The following is a 15,881-nucleotide window of genomic DNA, read 5'->3' as shown; positions in this document are numbered from 1 at the left end:
GGTACCTTCAGAAATAAGGACAAGAGAGTTGAGACGGGATGCACGGCTTTCCAGACCCGCTGCCTTTCCTGCCACTCTGTTCTGCCCAGACATTTTCAATTGAGACAAGCCCCGATGCCCACGGCCATGTCAGGTCTGCCGCATGGTAGGTGCTCCGTCTGTAGGTGTGGAATGCATGGGCCTGTCTGCACCAAGAGCCGCATCTCCCCCTCCCACCCTGTGAAGCCCACTTGAAAACCACCACCGGCAGCTACGTGTTAGGGGGCAGCCCTGGCAGGCCCATTCCTCACACCAACTTGTGACGCGGGAACTTTTATTTCATTTTTCATGTGAAAAAATCCAGGTTTAGGGCGAAGATGAGCCCCTGGGTGGTGGAGCTGCCACTCCGCCCCTCACCCTCTCACAGCCCAGCGTCCAAAGCTCAGTGCTTGCCTGGCCTGAATAAACATGGCCGGCGATACAGGAATCAAAGCAAACAGGGCTTCTCTCTCTTTCCTCCTTTTTGCCAACTGCCCCATTAACAGAAAAACCTTTTAAGCGCCCCCCCTGGAAACCTGGCTTTTTCCCCTCCCTAAGCAAACTGAGATGGCCAAGAGGAATGTGCTGCAGTGCGGAGGGTGGGCGGAGGACCCCAGCACCCTGGATCCTGCTCACATGGCAAAGAATGAACACAGGCAGATCAGAAATGCCCCTTGGGCCCAGTCCCGTGGTCCCTGCAGCGAGGCGGTTTGTGGCCAACAGGGGCTCCTTTCAGGAGCTGGGCCACAGAAGGCCGCGGCTGCCCACTGGTCACACCTTCCCATAATAGCTCACTACGGTTATTCCATATAGTCTGTCCCCAAACATCCAGGTTTCATGGAGCAGTTTATACCTTCAGCCTAGACCACCTCTTACAGAATGGAGGAAAAAGGTGACCCTATCTAGAGAAGGACACACTTGTGAATAAACACGTCACTGGCTTTAAGAACACAGCCCGCTCTGAGCATCACTGCTCAAACTTGCCCAGCTGTCGATGTGCCCTTAACAAACATTTACTGAGGCCCTGCCATGGATCAGGCACTTTGGGGACTCAAAGATGAAATGACACGGACAGCTCCCAGGCTGGCAGGAGATAAGGCATGTGTATAAGTAATTAGCAAACAGGGCCATGTGTGGCACTGCAGGTTCAAGTGCTCTGGTCCCCAGGAGGGGAGGTGTCTCTGGCGAAGGAACCGCCTGTGGGAAGATCATGGAGCTGTCTTTGGTCTCTGGAGGAGTCTGATAGGCAGGAGCCCCTGGGTGGGGAGGGAGGCTGGGGAGAGCTGGTGGGGACAGACAGAAGGGGGAAAAGAGGTCGAGGCATGCCGGGAGAGAAGCTGGAAGTGAGGCAAGATGGGCTAACGTCTATGGAAACAGAATGGTCTGTTCTTAATTTTAAAATGGTCTGTGTTAATTTCTGAAAAACACTGCTGAGGACCTATGAATATCCTCCTCTTGAATTTGCACATTCTTCTCTTTACCTTTGGGCAGGGAGGAGGGCTGACTGGACCGGAAGCATCTGTGAGTCATGTGACATTCAGGTTTGAGCACAAAAATGTTCCAAACTTAAGAGAAACATTGCAAGGGTACTAATCTTGTGCTAACTTTGAAAAGACTCAGCAATTGTTACCACTTTGCCCCTTTATTTAACTGCTGTCTCTCTGTTTATCACATTATTGTGGTTGTGGAACTGGTTCAGAGTAAGCTGCCAGCATCACGACGACCTTGAAGTACAGTGCTTCATAATATGGGATCTCCTGGAAACAAGGACTTCCACTTAGAACCACCGTACCATGATCAAAGTCAAGAAATGGAACACTGATACTATTTTCCAGTATACACAGTTCTTATTTGAATTTTGACAATTATCCTCACACCATCCTCTATAGGAGCCCTCTTCCCTGGTCCTGGATCCAGCCCAGGATCACGGGGTACACTGTCAGTACTCAAGGGCAGCCTGGGATCTACACACTAGACAGAGGTGAGAAGCAGTCCCAGTCCGGGCACTCTTAGGACAGAGTGCTCTCTTCTTCCCCACCTCTAGGTTTCTCTTCTAGTTTATAGCTCAGGCCCTTTGGCTGTGTATTTGAGCTCCTCTGCAAGTAAGCAGAAGCGATTTCCCCAGACACTCCATCGCTAGGAACTTTCCTGATTGTGTTCCTGACCTCACATCCTGGGCCCCACCAGGCCTGTAGAGGGAACACAAGGCTTAGGAGTCAAACCTGGGCTTGGGGCACAGGAAGCATAGGCTCCTCATGGATCAGGCTGGGCTCCAATGCTTCAACCAAGGTCACGGGTCTGGCAAGAGGCAGGGGAGGGAAGCACCTCCAGGGCTTCTGGCTCTGAGTTCAGCAGTCTTGCCTTGAGTCCCTGTCCTGAGAGATGGTGTCCTTGAGCTGCTCCAGAGCTAGGAGTGCTCTCTTCCTAAGTAAGCCAGAGTTCCACGAGTGCAGGATCTGGCCGCATCTACCTCCTTCATTCCCTTGTCTGCAGCACCCAAGGTGAGCCCAGCATATGACAGGTCCCCTTCCATAGCCATTCAAGGAATGGGGGCAACCTCAGGGTGCCCGGCAGACGCTAAAGAGGCCTTGAGAGGCAGGTGCTCGCTGGGTGGTGGTTGTCCACATCCTCAGGGCTTCAGGAGACCTTGCCCTGTACCTGCCCACCTGCACCTTGAGAGCTCAACAGGCACAAGGCAGTGCCTACCAGCCTTCCCCTTCTGAGTCAGTGCTCTCATGCCTTCTCGGGGAGTCCATTCCCCATCTTCTTTGGAAGTGTCCACCTTCTCTCCTCCAGGTGGTGGGGAACTGCCATCCTCCTGGGCAAAGATATGGAGCTGGTGTTTGGCCTGGATGCCCTTGCCTGGTTGGAGGTAATAAAGCCTAGGGCTGGCTTTCAATGTTGATAGAAGCTTGGTGGCAGGGGATGTACTGAGGACCAGGAGACAGAACAGCTGCTTTCAAGCTGCTGAGTACCCAGCCTGCTGCCACTTAAGTACTGCGTGTGAGGGAATGCAATTTTTTTTTTTTTTTGACAGAGTGTTGCTCTTGCCCAGCCTGGAGTGCAATGGCGTGATCGTGGCTCACTACAACCTCTGCCTCTCAGGTTCAAGCAATTCTCCTGCTGCAGTCTCCTGAGTAGTTGGGACTACACGTGTGTGCCACCACACCTGGCTAATATTTGTATTTTTAGTAGAGATGGGGTTTTGCCATGTTGGCCAGGCTGGTCTTGAACTCCTGACTTCCGGTGATCTGCCCATCTTGGCCTCCCAAAGTGCTGGGATTACAGGAGTGAGCCACCACACCCAACTCTAAGGGAATGCAATTGGGAGTCCATTTTGTTCTTGGAGAATTCAGGGTCTGGTAAAGGGACCCTATGGCAAATATTAAGACCCCAGACACCATGGCAGGAAAGACGGAACGACAGAGCGGGAGCTGGGAAGGCGCAGCCCAGCCCTGGCATGGACAGGGCAGGGGTCCAAGAGGCCTGCAGGACACTGCAGAGTAACTTGCAGACAGGGTGAGAAAGGGCATGTGGGGGAGGGGCGGGCAGACAGCGCCTGATGCAGGCAATCCTGGGACCTGTGAGGCCCAGCTGTGAAGCCTCCCGCCGCGTTGGGGCACGGGGCTTCTGGGGACCAAAGTCTTGAAAAGGGGCCGGGAAGTTGGACAGGGAAAGCCCTTGGAGGTGGTCTGGTTACCTGGGTGAGCTAGGAGCCAGAGTCATCACATCACAGGCATCAGGGCCAGCATGGGCACCTAGAAGCCTGCAAACAGTGCCAGCCTCCAGGCACTGAGGCGGCCTTTAATCTTGCACTCACTCTCTAGGAAATGATGGGGCAGTATTCTGTGCTGAGAGAGGAAAAACACCCCCTTCCAAAAGCATGACAGGCAGAAAGCAGAGAAGGGCCAGGACTGGCTGAGGGCGGGGAACTGGGCCTCTGGGGTGGACACACCCTTGGTCACATTGCGAGGGTAGCTTAGTTGGCCAGTCCCACCACTGCAATGACCACAGTTGTGTTGGGCTCACACCAGTGAACCAAGGCTCTGGATTCTGAGAGTCTGAGGATTCTGTGAAGATCTCAGACTTGGGCTCACAGCAAGGATGCGTGAAATTGTCCATATTCAGATTGGCCAGTGTGGCAACCAGATCGGAGCCAAGGTAAGTAATGTCTGGTTACTAATCCTAGCTTTGCCACAGTCCACAGAGGCGGACAACCAAGAGAATACCCTAAGTTAGCAGGGAAGACAATGAGTCGAGCAGATTTCATGTACTTGCTAAATATCAGACAATGCCTTTGGGCTTTAAAAAAATTCTTAAAAAAAGAATTTCACACGGGAAAAGAAGGAAACAATCTTTAAAGAGCTACAAGATACATTAAGGGCTTACAGTGTTAAGTTAGTTAATTTTATCCATAGACACCTAGGCACAACACATGCCAACCATTACATTATATAATATGCTTATCATCTTTTTCTTTGCCCACTCTGTTGCCCAGGCTGGAGTAGAGTGGCAGAATCATGGCTCACCACAGCCTCAACCTCCTGGGCTCAAGCTATTCTCCTGCCTCAGCCTCCTGAGTAGCTGAGATTATAGGCAGGCACCACTATGCCTGGCTAATTTTTTAATTTTTTTTGAGAGACAGGGATCTCACTTTGTTGCCCAGGCCGGTCTTGAACTCATGGGCTCAAGTGATCCTCCCGCCTCCGACTTCCAAAGTGGTGGGGTGACAGGTGTAAGCCACCGTGTGTGGCACTTTTATCATCTTTTATTTTTTTGAGATGGAGTTTTGCTCTTGTCGCCCAGGCTGGAGTGCGATGGCGTGATCTCGGCTCACTGCAACCTCCACCTCCTGGGTTCAAGTGATTCTCCTGCCTCAGCCTCCCCAGTAGTAGCTGGGATTACAGGCATGCACCACCATGTCTGGCTAATATTGTATTTTTAGTAGAGACGGGGTTTCATCATGTTGGTCAGGTTGGTCTCGAACTCCTGACCTCAGGTGATGTGCCTGCCTTAGCCTCCCGAAGTGCTGGGATTATAGGCGTGAGTCACTGTACCTGGCTTACTTTTATCATCTTAACAATGAACTTCTCATAGTAATTTGTCTCAAAACAGCTTTTTGAAGTTTTTTGAGAAACTTTCTATACGCTGTCACTATGGTGTCTTTTCCCTCCCCTCTCATGTTTATTATAGCCCTTAAAAAAATCAATTACTGTTTGATTAGTATGCAATTGAAAATTTAAGAGATAGACCTAAAATAAAGTTTTTGTGTACAGTAACATCATTAATTAAAATACACTCCCTGGAATATAAATGAGTTTTTCTCTCCCTTGCCCCCCTGCTTAAAATTTTCTACCAAGTATGTAACTTACTTGGCCAACACCAAGAACACAGATGCCCGAGCCCAGGATCTCCAGTCTTGATTTTAAGATGGCCAACTGCACTGAGAAAATTTACCGTGTTCTCTTTGCTATTGTGAAGTTACTTTTACTAATATGAGATGCATTAAAAGTAAGGTTTTAAAACACCTACATTCACCATCCATCAATGACACTTGGGTTGTTTCTGCCTTTTGGCTATTGTGAGTAATGCTGCTAGGAAACAACTAAGGCTTTTAAATGCAGGTGTTTTAAATCCGGGGCAAAGAACATTACTGCTTGAAAAGAAGTCCCCATTCCTCCATGCCTCAGGGGTAAGACATTCGTAACACACAGAGAAGTGGGAGGCAGGAGCCCTGCTGCTCTGAAGCTGGAAGATAACACAGAAAGGGGCCCTCGAGAGACAGTGTTGGGTTTAGATAGGGTCTTCGCTCTCACTCTCAATTGTATTGTCTAGCGTTGAGAGTCCTGGCTGACTCATCATTTAGAGTCATAAGAACTTTAAGACACATTTAATTTGGGGTATCTTAGAACTTGAATTTATTTATTCTTCCACTCCCTGAACAGTGCTGGCAGTTTACCACAAACTAGTGCCTTGTTATTAAGACCATGGCCAGAGCAGCGCTGTCATTTACAAGATACGGTTGGGGTTTTAAACATACCCTTGGGGATTTTACTGTATGTGAATACATTTTCATTGCATTTTAATATGTGCTTTTCAGGGTGATCAGAAGGAGTCTTCCCAGTAACTGTTTCCATATTAAGAGCTTGGCACGTATCTATATTAATAAGTACTGTGTATGAGATTGGAAGTGCTTTATGTTTCAAATAGTTACTAGAGGACAACAATGTGTAATTTTGAGTTATGTGTATACCTGATCATCAAAAATGCACATTCCTGGCCGGGCGCAGTGGCTCATGCCTATAATCCTAGCACTTTGGGAGGCCGAGGCAGGTGGATCACCTGAGGTCAGGAGTTTGAGACCAGCCTGGCCAACATGGCAAAACCCCGTCTCTACTAAAAATGCAAAAATTAGCTGGGCATGGTGGTAGACGCCTGTAATCCCAGCTACTTGAGAGGCTGAGGCAGGAGAGTTGCTTGAACCCAGGAGGTGGAAGTTGCAGTGAGCCAAGATTGTGCCACTGCACTCCAGCCTAGGTGACAAGAATGAAACTCGTCTCAAAAAAAAAAAAAAAAAAAAAAGGCCAGGCATGGTGGCTCATGCCTGTAATCCCAGTACTTTGGAAGGCCAAAGTGGGCGGATCACGAGGTCAAGAGATAGAGACCATCCTGGCCAACATGGTGAAACCCCGTGTCTACTAAAAATACAAAAATTAGCTGGGCATGGTGGCGCATGCCTGTAGTCCCAGCTACTCAGGAGGCTGAGGCAGGAGAATTGCTTGAACCCAGGAGGTGGAGGTTGCAGTGAGCCAGGATCACGCCACTGTATTCCAGCCTGGTAACAGAGCAAGACTCTGTCTAAAAAAAAAAAAAGAAAAAAAAAGTGCTAATTACTTAAAATCATGCACACAGGTCCAAGTTATGGGTTGCTTGAAAACGTTCATGAAAATAAATCCCCAGAGTGAAATGAGATATTATTGTGAAATCAGATAAGAATTGTTTATTTTCCTATAATGGAATCTATACTTTACTAGCTTGGCGCATTATAAGGAGAAATTAAGAGCTATATTGACATTAAATTCTAAACAACAGCTTTAATATATATAATGGCCTGAACTTAATAGGAAGAAAATCCAATTTAGTATTCTGTGTTTGACATTTTATTTAAGGAGTTCAGGTGGGGAGAAAAGGCAGTCTTCATATTACTTCATATTGCTTAGTAGAGGCAAAAAGTGAATGATGCCATGGTTATTTATGAAAAGGTCCAAAAAGAATGTCTTGGGGAGGGTCAGGCAACCCCAGGGAAACAGGCCTGGGGGTGCTAACTTTCTCTCTGGTTAACACAGCGTTTTTCTGGGTCCGTTTACTCTGACCTTCCTCCTGCTTTCAGTTCTGGGAGATGATTGGTGAGGAGCACGGGATCGACTTGGCTGGGAGCGACAGCGGGGCCTCAGCCTTGCAGCTGGAGAGAATCAGCGTGTACTACAATGAAGCCTACGGTAGGACTGGCAGGGCTCTGGGAGCAGTGGTCCCGCAACTGGGAACATAAGTAGAGGAAGGGCAGAGGCCCAGGAGATGGAAATGTCAAAGCAGTGATGTCTAGGTTCAGGGAGGCGACAGGCAGGGCAGCAGCAGGATCCCAGAGTGGTAGATCCCCAACCCTTGGTCAAGAGGCAGGACTGGGGAAGGAGCTGCTGGATGGGGCACACACCTTAACACAAGCAGGTCAAGTACTCACTTCCCTTTGTGGCTTCACAGATGAAACCAGAATCATTTCCAGTGCGAAGGAAGAGAATCTCTGTCACTGGCAATACCACAGGGCAGACGATGGAAATTGTTTCTTGGGTATTCTATAGATTTGTGGTATTGTTGTTGGGGTAAAAAATATGTTAGATACTCAAATCTCAACCTACCAAGGGCCCCTTTCTAGAATATCCATGATTTTTTTGGACCAGTATCACAAAGTTCTCTTTTGATAAAACATTAACTTCTAGAAAAACAAGTAGGCTGACTTTTTCCTATTTTTCTACACAGGTAGGAAATATGTGCCCCGAGCAGTCTTGGTGGACCTAGAACCTGGGACGATGGACAGCATTCGATCTAGCAAATTAGGAGCCCTCTTTCAACCTGACAGTTTTGTCCATGGTAGGTTTTTCCAGAAGGTTCCACCAGGAGCAGGGGGGATGCCTTACTGGTGCCCTTCTCTTTTCACTTTTCTTCCCCTGCTGGTTACTCTTTTTGGTCACAGGTAACTCTGGAGCTGGCAACAACTGGGCCAAAGGCCATTACACGGAGGGAGCCGAGCTGATTGAGAACGTCCTGGAGGTAGTGAGGCACGAGAGTGAGAGCTGTGACTGCTTGCAGGGCTTCCAGATCGTCCACTCCCTGGGCGGGGGCACAGGCTCCGGGATGGGCACTCTGCTCATGAACAAGATTAGAGAGGAGTACCCGGACCGGATCATGAATTCCTTCAGTGTCATGCCTTCTCCCAAGGTGTCGGACACGGTGGTGGAGCCCTACAATGCAGTTCTGTCTATCCACCAGCTGATTGAGAATGCAGATGCCTGTTTCTGCATTGACAATGAGGCCCTCTATGACATTTGCTTCCGTACCCTGAAGCTGACGACACCCACCTACGGGGATCTCAACCACCTGGTGTCCTTGACCATGAGCGGCATAACCACCTCCCTCCGGTTCCCGGGTCAGCTCAACGCAGACCTGCGCAAGCTGGCGGTGAACATGGTCCCCTTCCCCCGCCTGCACTTCTTTATACCTGGCTTTGCCCCACTCACAGCCCAGGGCAGCCAGCAGTACCGAGCCCTCTCCGTGGCCGAGCTCACCCAGCAGATGTTTGATGCCCGCAATACCATGGCTGCCTGTGACCCCCGCCGTGGCCGCTACCTCACAGTGGCCTGCATTTTCCGGGGCAAGATGTCCACCAAGGAAGTGGACCAGCAACTGCTCTCCGTGCAGACCAGGAACAGCAGCTGTTTTGTGGAGTGGATTCCCAACAATGTCAAGGTGGCCGTCTGCGACATCCCACCCCGGGGGCTGAGCATGGCTGCCACCTTCATTGGCAACAACACGGCCATCCAAGAGATCTTTAACAGGGTCTCTGAGCATTTCTCAGCCATGTTCAAGAGGAAAGCTTTTGTGCACTGGTATACCAGCGAAGGGATGGACATAAACGAATTTGGGGAAGCTGAAAGTAACATCCATGATTTGGTATCCGAGTACCAACAATTTCAAGATGCCAAAGCAGGTCTAGAGGAAGATGAAGAGGTCATGGAGGAGGCAGAAATGAAGCCAGAAGATAAGGGACATTAACGGTGAGAGAAGCTGTGCCGTGGAGTCGCTTACAGAACAGTTTCTCATTAGACGAGTGTTTCTCCTGCAGCACTCCAAAACCTATTCTGCACTGCAGCACAGTGAATGATACGCACTCATCATTAGCTTCGACACGGGGACTGCGGGAGACAGGTGGGGAACAGCTGACAGGCATTAGGGTCTTTGCTGACATTTACTAACCTTGAAGAGTTTGACATTCAATGCATACTTATTAGCTTAAAAAAATAGCAAATTTATTGTCAAGTGCTCCCTTTGTTTCAAAGTGTTCACTGAGTATTTTATTACATGCCCTGTGCCAGGCACCCAGACTACACATGTGGATTTGCAGGAAGCCACTGGAGTTGGTGTTAACATTTTTAAACTTTAGCAGCACTGATAAGCACCCTGTAATCCTCACTTGGTATCCGAGGGTTACTAAGACTCTTCCCTTAGGTTCTTTCCTTTGAGCAAACACTGCCTGCCGTCCTGCCTTCCTGTGCCTGCCAGCCTCCAGAAGAGCCAGGTGCCTGACTAGTACATGGGGAGCTACAGAGCCAAGGTCAATGTGAGTCAACATCCACTAGAAATATCCATGTTGTGTAGACCTGTGCGCACACATGCTAACTGGAAAAGAGGAAAAAAGAAAAGCCACAGTCCTCTCCACAAAAACACCTGGTCCAAACATGAAAAACAAAAAGACAAGCAAAACTAAAGAACTGCAGTCCTCTGATCTTTATTTCTGAAGAGCTAGCCTTTAACATATACGTTTATATAGTTTAAATTTCTTACTACTGTTAGATCCCAGTAATTCATTAATAATCATCCTTGGTTTTCCTTTTAGAGGCTATTTTGAAATGCTCTTTTCACTTTCATTCAGCCATCACCCCCCAAAATGCTCTGCAGCCTCTCTGCTCTGAGAAACGGCACACCATCCGCTCGGCAACAATTCAAATGCAGGAATTAAGCAGCAATGGCTGCAGTGTCCTTCTCAGTTACGGAGGACATCGTCTCATTAGAGAACTTTTACAGTTCAAATTAATTGGCAGAAGTTGCCATAAATGTCTGCATAATGACACAGCTTTAACCACTACATGATTTTAATCTGCTCACATTACAACAGGACCAAATACACAAGAGCATAATCAAATCATCCGTAACTTCTTAATTACAGTTTACCTATTTCTGACATGCAGCATTGCCATCTCTTCCAGCACCATCAGGGTTTTAATGGCCCTCTAGAATTACCACTGAGATACACTATTTGATCCATGGATAACTGGTAATGGGAAAATGCTCCGACCCTCAATGCAGTAAATATTTACTTGCCGGCAACTGGGTTCTCATCTCTTGATTTGCTTTTGTAATTGGCAATAATAAAATAGCAGGTGGATGGATGACAGTTGCTTATTCTGAGAAACTTCACTCTTTTCACGTATGCATCATGAGGAAATACTAAAATACATACCAAGAGAAAAATACCTTGCCATCGGATCATCAACAAGTCTTCTATTTACAAACTTCAAAAAACACAATACAACAATCATGTTTTAAATGCTTTCTACTTGTGGTTCAAGAAGTACTAGATTTAGTAAGAAACTCCACCTATACACTTTGTTTGAAGTTAGTAACTTCCTGAGATGCTAAAGACTTACAGCCTGCGATTATACAAGGATTTACACATGCTTCCTCTGGTGCTTTACTTCTAAAATCTAAAAAGGCAATGAAATAGGTATAAGGAGAGAGGGATTTAAACCTTTTAAAAAACTTTTGCTGACTTATATTACTGTAAAGATTTGTTTGCTCAATAGTAATCATTAAAGTACAAAATAATTCAATTTTAAATGGCAAAATTGCTTTATTTCAGACTAAATAAATTCCTTTTCTTGAAGCCTAACCACCCAGACTGAGTAGTTAAAAATATTTAGAAATGCATCTCACCATCCTACTCTTTCGTATGGTAGAAATAGATTTAAAAACACAAAACACAAACTAGAAACCTAAGAAATCTGTCCCTTTTGATTTTGAAGAGCTTATTCCTTTAGCAGTATGGTTGCTACGGCGACCTTGGTCTCTCAGAGACCGAGGTCTCTGAGCACAATCACCGAATTTTAGGGCTTATCCAATTCCTTCACTTTACTCACAAGGACTACGTGAACTAAGAGATTAACTGACAACCTCAAACATCTTCCAACTAGTTAGTGGGATACTCATTAATTGTTGGTCTGATTGGGGTCACCTCATCATTGGGCACAGTCATCCTGCCAGTTACTCAGCACTGCTGGAGAAAGGAAGTTTATTTCATTATACTACTGGTTCAGGATATCTACTAATCAGAGAAAAGAGCCTCTAAGAATCTCTGCTGGACAGTAAACTTGTGTTTTACTCAGTTACTTCACTCCTTTCCGTATCACAAGCCCTGTCCCTAAGTCTCACCTCTACCATCCGCCTCCTTAATAATATACCATCTATATACCAATAATCTACCAATATACTACCAATCTACTATACATCTATATTCCAATAATACCCCATCTGCCTCCTTAATAAATGACTTATCTCTAATTACCTGACTGGAAATAATTTAGCCTCTTTGCCTATTAGTTACTTTATTTGTCCTGTGTCAAAAAGGCCTGACAGCCTTTTGATTCATTTATTCCTGTTCTCTGTAATGGAGGATGCTTCCTAGTACCTTAATCTTGGGGACCACAGCACTGAACTGAGGTGCCCTAACTTGCAAGCAGGAGGATGACAGCTCCGAGGTGAAGGACCCCAAGGGCTCCTAACCCGCTGTTGTCCAGAGGCACCCTCTCTCACTCAATCGGCTCTGCCTCCCTGCTCGCTCTGTGCTGAGAATTCAGTAAAACCTACAGGTCAAGTGTTGGGACAATAAGTCATTCCCAGAAGCCGAGAACAAAGACATTCTATTTGGCTTAGCCTCGGCATGGCTGACAGTGGCCCTGATAAATTATTGTGAGCTTTAAGTACCATGTGAAAACTGGTCCCAGAACGGTGTTTCAAAATTTCCAGTTCAAATTTATTTCTCCATTCTCCAAAAACAGTTAAAATTAGGCAATTAACTTTTCAATGGTGTTTTACTTGCTCAAGCGCTTCCAAGTTTCAAAGAAAGGTAACGACATAACTTGCAACAATTTTCCATCCCTAAATAATGAATGAATGAATCACTATGGAAATATCAAGAAACTGATGTTGTGGTCACCGTGTATCAGACCTACAGTCAAAACTCCTAGATTTTAACTTCAGTTTGGCTATCAACTCAATGAGCAAGTTATTAAATAGTTTTCAACATTTCCTAAGAGAAATGCTACCACAATATATTCATTTACAAAACAATGTGAAAAACATTTTGTGCTTAAATTCTGTAATTGTTCTTATCTATAGGTTTTAAGTGCACAATACAAAACGAGTACAATTTAGTATTTCTTCTTCTAATCAATGCTTTTAGTATTTAATAATTATTTCCATGTAGGTTACTGATGACCATGTCATTATTCTGACATGGCAACAATTCAAACATAAGGGACTACAAAGCCTCAATGACAGCAGATAATTTTCATCACCAATTAATGTCATGAAACAACTATTTTGAGACATTTTCAAAATCCTTTCTGAATCCCTTTGGTCACTATATATTAAATCTGCCTTTCCCTGCTTTTAAGAAACCCTGGTTCACATGGCCATAATCACGCAACTGTGCAGAGTTCCTTTAAAGAAAATGAAAAAGTCTGACAAACTAAAAATCAAGAGTAACAGTGAACCATACTTCAATTTATTGACATTGTCAATTTATGAACAAGACAGGAATTTTTTTTTTCCCCATGAAATGAGATCCTTTTCAATCTGCCATAACATGTGCCCACACATCTTCACCTTGGAAATGTAGCATTTCAAGCTTTAGTCAGGGTCTAGGAGGAAAAAGAAAATGCAACAGTTGCTGGCTGGTTCTTGGTTTTCTTAAAAACTCAACATGAATATAAGAAATAACTTCCTTATAGTGAACTGTATAACCGTGGCTATCATTCACACTGCCTTGGCTCAGATGTAAAAAAGCACTGGTTCAAGTACACAGGTTTAATCAAGCAGGCATTTCTCCGCTGACTAAAAGTAAACACTCTCCCAGCAATAAAGAAACTACTTTGCCTTTAAAAGACACTAACATTTCCTTGTGCTAATGAGGTGGGGTCAGTAACCCCGAAGGGCATAACAGAGAGGGGCTAATGCTTTAAGGGGATCGACACTACTTCCTGACCCCCAGGACTTTGCAAAATCTCAGCGTTAGATGCAGTCTGGTGGCTCTGAGCCGAGTGAGGCTAACTGATTTTCTGTTAGCTTACTGTTAAAACAAAACAACCCAACATAAAACCAGGTCTCATTACTCAGAATTATAAGATTAGACAGAGAGCCCCTAGAAAAAGGGCTAAATTCAAAACACTGCATCTCCAGACTTGTAATAAAATATTTACTAATTCAAAATGAAAATGAAAAGTTAGGGGAGACAGTTTCAATAAGTAAAATTGCTCATAACCACAAGCTGCCAAAGAATTAATATTTATCACATTTCTGTGCTATTATGGGTCTGAAGCTTTTTAAAAGCAAAACTAGAAAAATTAAACCTGAAAAACATCTCTGATAATTTGCCTTGCCTACTTTTGAAATAACAATGTCAAGAAAGTACTTTTGAGATCAAACCACTTTTATAATTTGGAACACAAAAGTCTACACTTATCAACTGTACAGAACTTTTTATTTCATGTGAATGTAACTTTACATCACCAACATCTTTGAAAAAGTAAAATGAACCAAACCCTCTGGAAACATAATAAATTAGCAAAACAGTATTCACTGCAGGTTCTTGCATATTTTATTGCTTGATGCAACAGCAGGACCCTTGCCTGTACTTGTAGTTATTATGTTCGGGAAGTAGTGGTTTGTGAGAATATTAGTAGATGTGGGGGAAATAAAAATGTAAAGAACTGTAGTTTTTTATGCTCTTGAACTATTATGTAACTCCAATAGCAATTATAAAAGTGGGGAGTTCATCCTCCAAGTTATTTGATTTGTGCAGACAAATGAAACAGGTTTAACTAAAATAAGATGGCTCTCTACCTAAGCATTGCTAAATGAATTGAAAATCAATGTGCCAATTACTTCTGCTTGTCGGGCCCAAAAAGACTTTCTTTTTATTAGGCCATGGGACTTCTATAACCTGCATGCTTTAAATTATATTATCCTAATAACTTCCAAATACACTGACTAAAAAATGAATAGAACCCAAAATTAAAATTTTGATTTTTACGGTGCTCTAAAAACTTAAGATGCAACTGTTCTTCTAAATACATCAGTAACTTACAGATTATTCCTTCTTTACTTTCACAATTTTGACGCTGCTGCCAGAAGCCTTCTCGGCATTTGCTTTGAATTCTGTCTTCAGTGCATCTCTGACTGCTTTTGCACAGATCTGGGAGTATCGGATGTAGCTGGGAGAAAATGAGAGAAGGTATATAGTTAATTATCAATATTCCAGCCAGACCAACTGTTACTACTGTGCTTTCGCTTTTCTTCCTGTACTTTTTATTTTGGTTTGGTAGTACCTTATTGCAGAACTGGTTTTAAAAATATGACTAATGCCAAAAACAATCTATACAAAGAAAAAGAACACTAGAAAAATATGTACCAAAGTATTAATTGGTGTTTGGACAGATGATCTTTGATTTTTCTTCTTTGTACTGTGTTTTTTCTTTAGTGTATAGTAATTCAAAATAAAAGATGCATAAATGTTTTTAAAAATCCCACAGCACAGAAAAAAAAAAAACCCTGAAATGTTTAGCGACTATAACAAGAATGCATCATCAATTCTCTCCTCAATTTCTCTCCTTAAAACTTTTATTACTCTTGGAAAATGAGGTATACATAATTAAGAGAAAACTATTTTGAATTACAACAATTCTTTCTAAATTATTTAAACTCTTTTCTGAGAAAAATGAATTCTGTCTTACAAGTCTGCCACTGAAAATACCTCCTAATCAAGATTTCTAAATGACACTGAAAAGTGCTTTGAGAACATCATCAATTCTAGCAAAATTGTAAAACCTGCTTCCTGTTTGGTAGATGGACTCCCATCAACGTTGTAGTTTCCAAAAGATGTCAGATCACCTTTCCCACTTTTGAAAAACAGGAAGTGGGGAGGGGTGCAATTTTCTCATGTTTTAGAATTTGTTTTGGGGACTCTGAAGTATGAGTTCCAATGCCTGCTTCCATTCTTACTAACTGGTGACCTTCAGGCTGTTCAAACTTTTCAGCATGTTTATTCACCTGAAAAAACAATAGAATAAAAGGATAATACCTGTCCTGCTGATAGCTGGGAGGAGGAAAAACAAGTGCGAAAAGGTATGGATCACAGGGTAGGTTGCCTAATAAATGGTATTCCATCCTTCCAATTCTACAAGACTTCGCTTGCTTGACCTCAGCAAGTTGGGAAGCTCCGTTGTAGTGTAGTCACATGTACCCACAAAATGTAA

The 15,881-nt window shown here is 44.5% G+C and overlaps 2 protein-coding genes across 2 annotated transcripts in view; one reads left to right on the top strand and one right to left on the bottom strand.

Moving 5' to 3' along the window:
- The first annotated feature begins 3,917 nt into the window (after positions 1–3,917).
- TUBB1 (tubulin beta 1 class VI) lies at positions 3,918–11,177 on the top strand. Its single transcript, XM_050745558.1, has 4 exons — positions 3,918–4,179; positions 7,409–7,517; positions 8,053–8,163; positions 8,267–11,177. Exons 1-4 carry the CDS (start codon positions 4,123–4,125, stop codon positions 9,343–9,345), a joined length of 1,356 nt encoding a protein of 451 aa, XP_050601515.1. The 5' UTR covers positions 3,918–4,122; the 3' UTR covers positions 9,346–11,177.
- A 1,933-nt stretch (positions 11,178–13,110) lies between these two features.
- ATP5F1E (ATP synthase F1 subunit epsilon) overlaps positions 13,111–15,881 on the bottom strand; it is a 558,621-nt gene continuing 555,850 nt past the window's right edge. Inside the window, exons 3-4 of the mRNA XM_050745567.1 lie at positions 14,714–14,840; positions 13,111–13,268 (exon numbers count right to left, since the gene is read on the bottom strand). Of these exons, the coding sequence (XP_050601524.1) occupies positions 14,717–14,840 (124 nt within the window). The 3' untranslated portion in view covers positions 13,111–13,268; positions 14,714–14,716. The remainder of the gene's footprint in view (positions 13,269–14,713; positions 14,841–15,881) is intronic.

Source organism: Macaca thibetana, chromosome 10, assembly GCF_024542745.1.
Source record: "Macaca thibetana thibetana isolate TM-01 chromosome 10, ASM2454274v1, whole genome shotgun sequence".
Lineage (NCBI taxonomy): Eukaryota > Metazoa > Chordata > Mammalia > Primates > Cercopithecidae > Macaca > Macaca thibetana.
The sequence above is the reverse complement of the archived record's forward strand: the minus strand, read 5'-3'. Positions and strand labels throughout refer to the sequence as shown.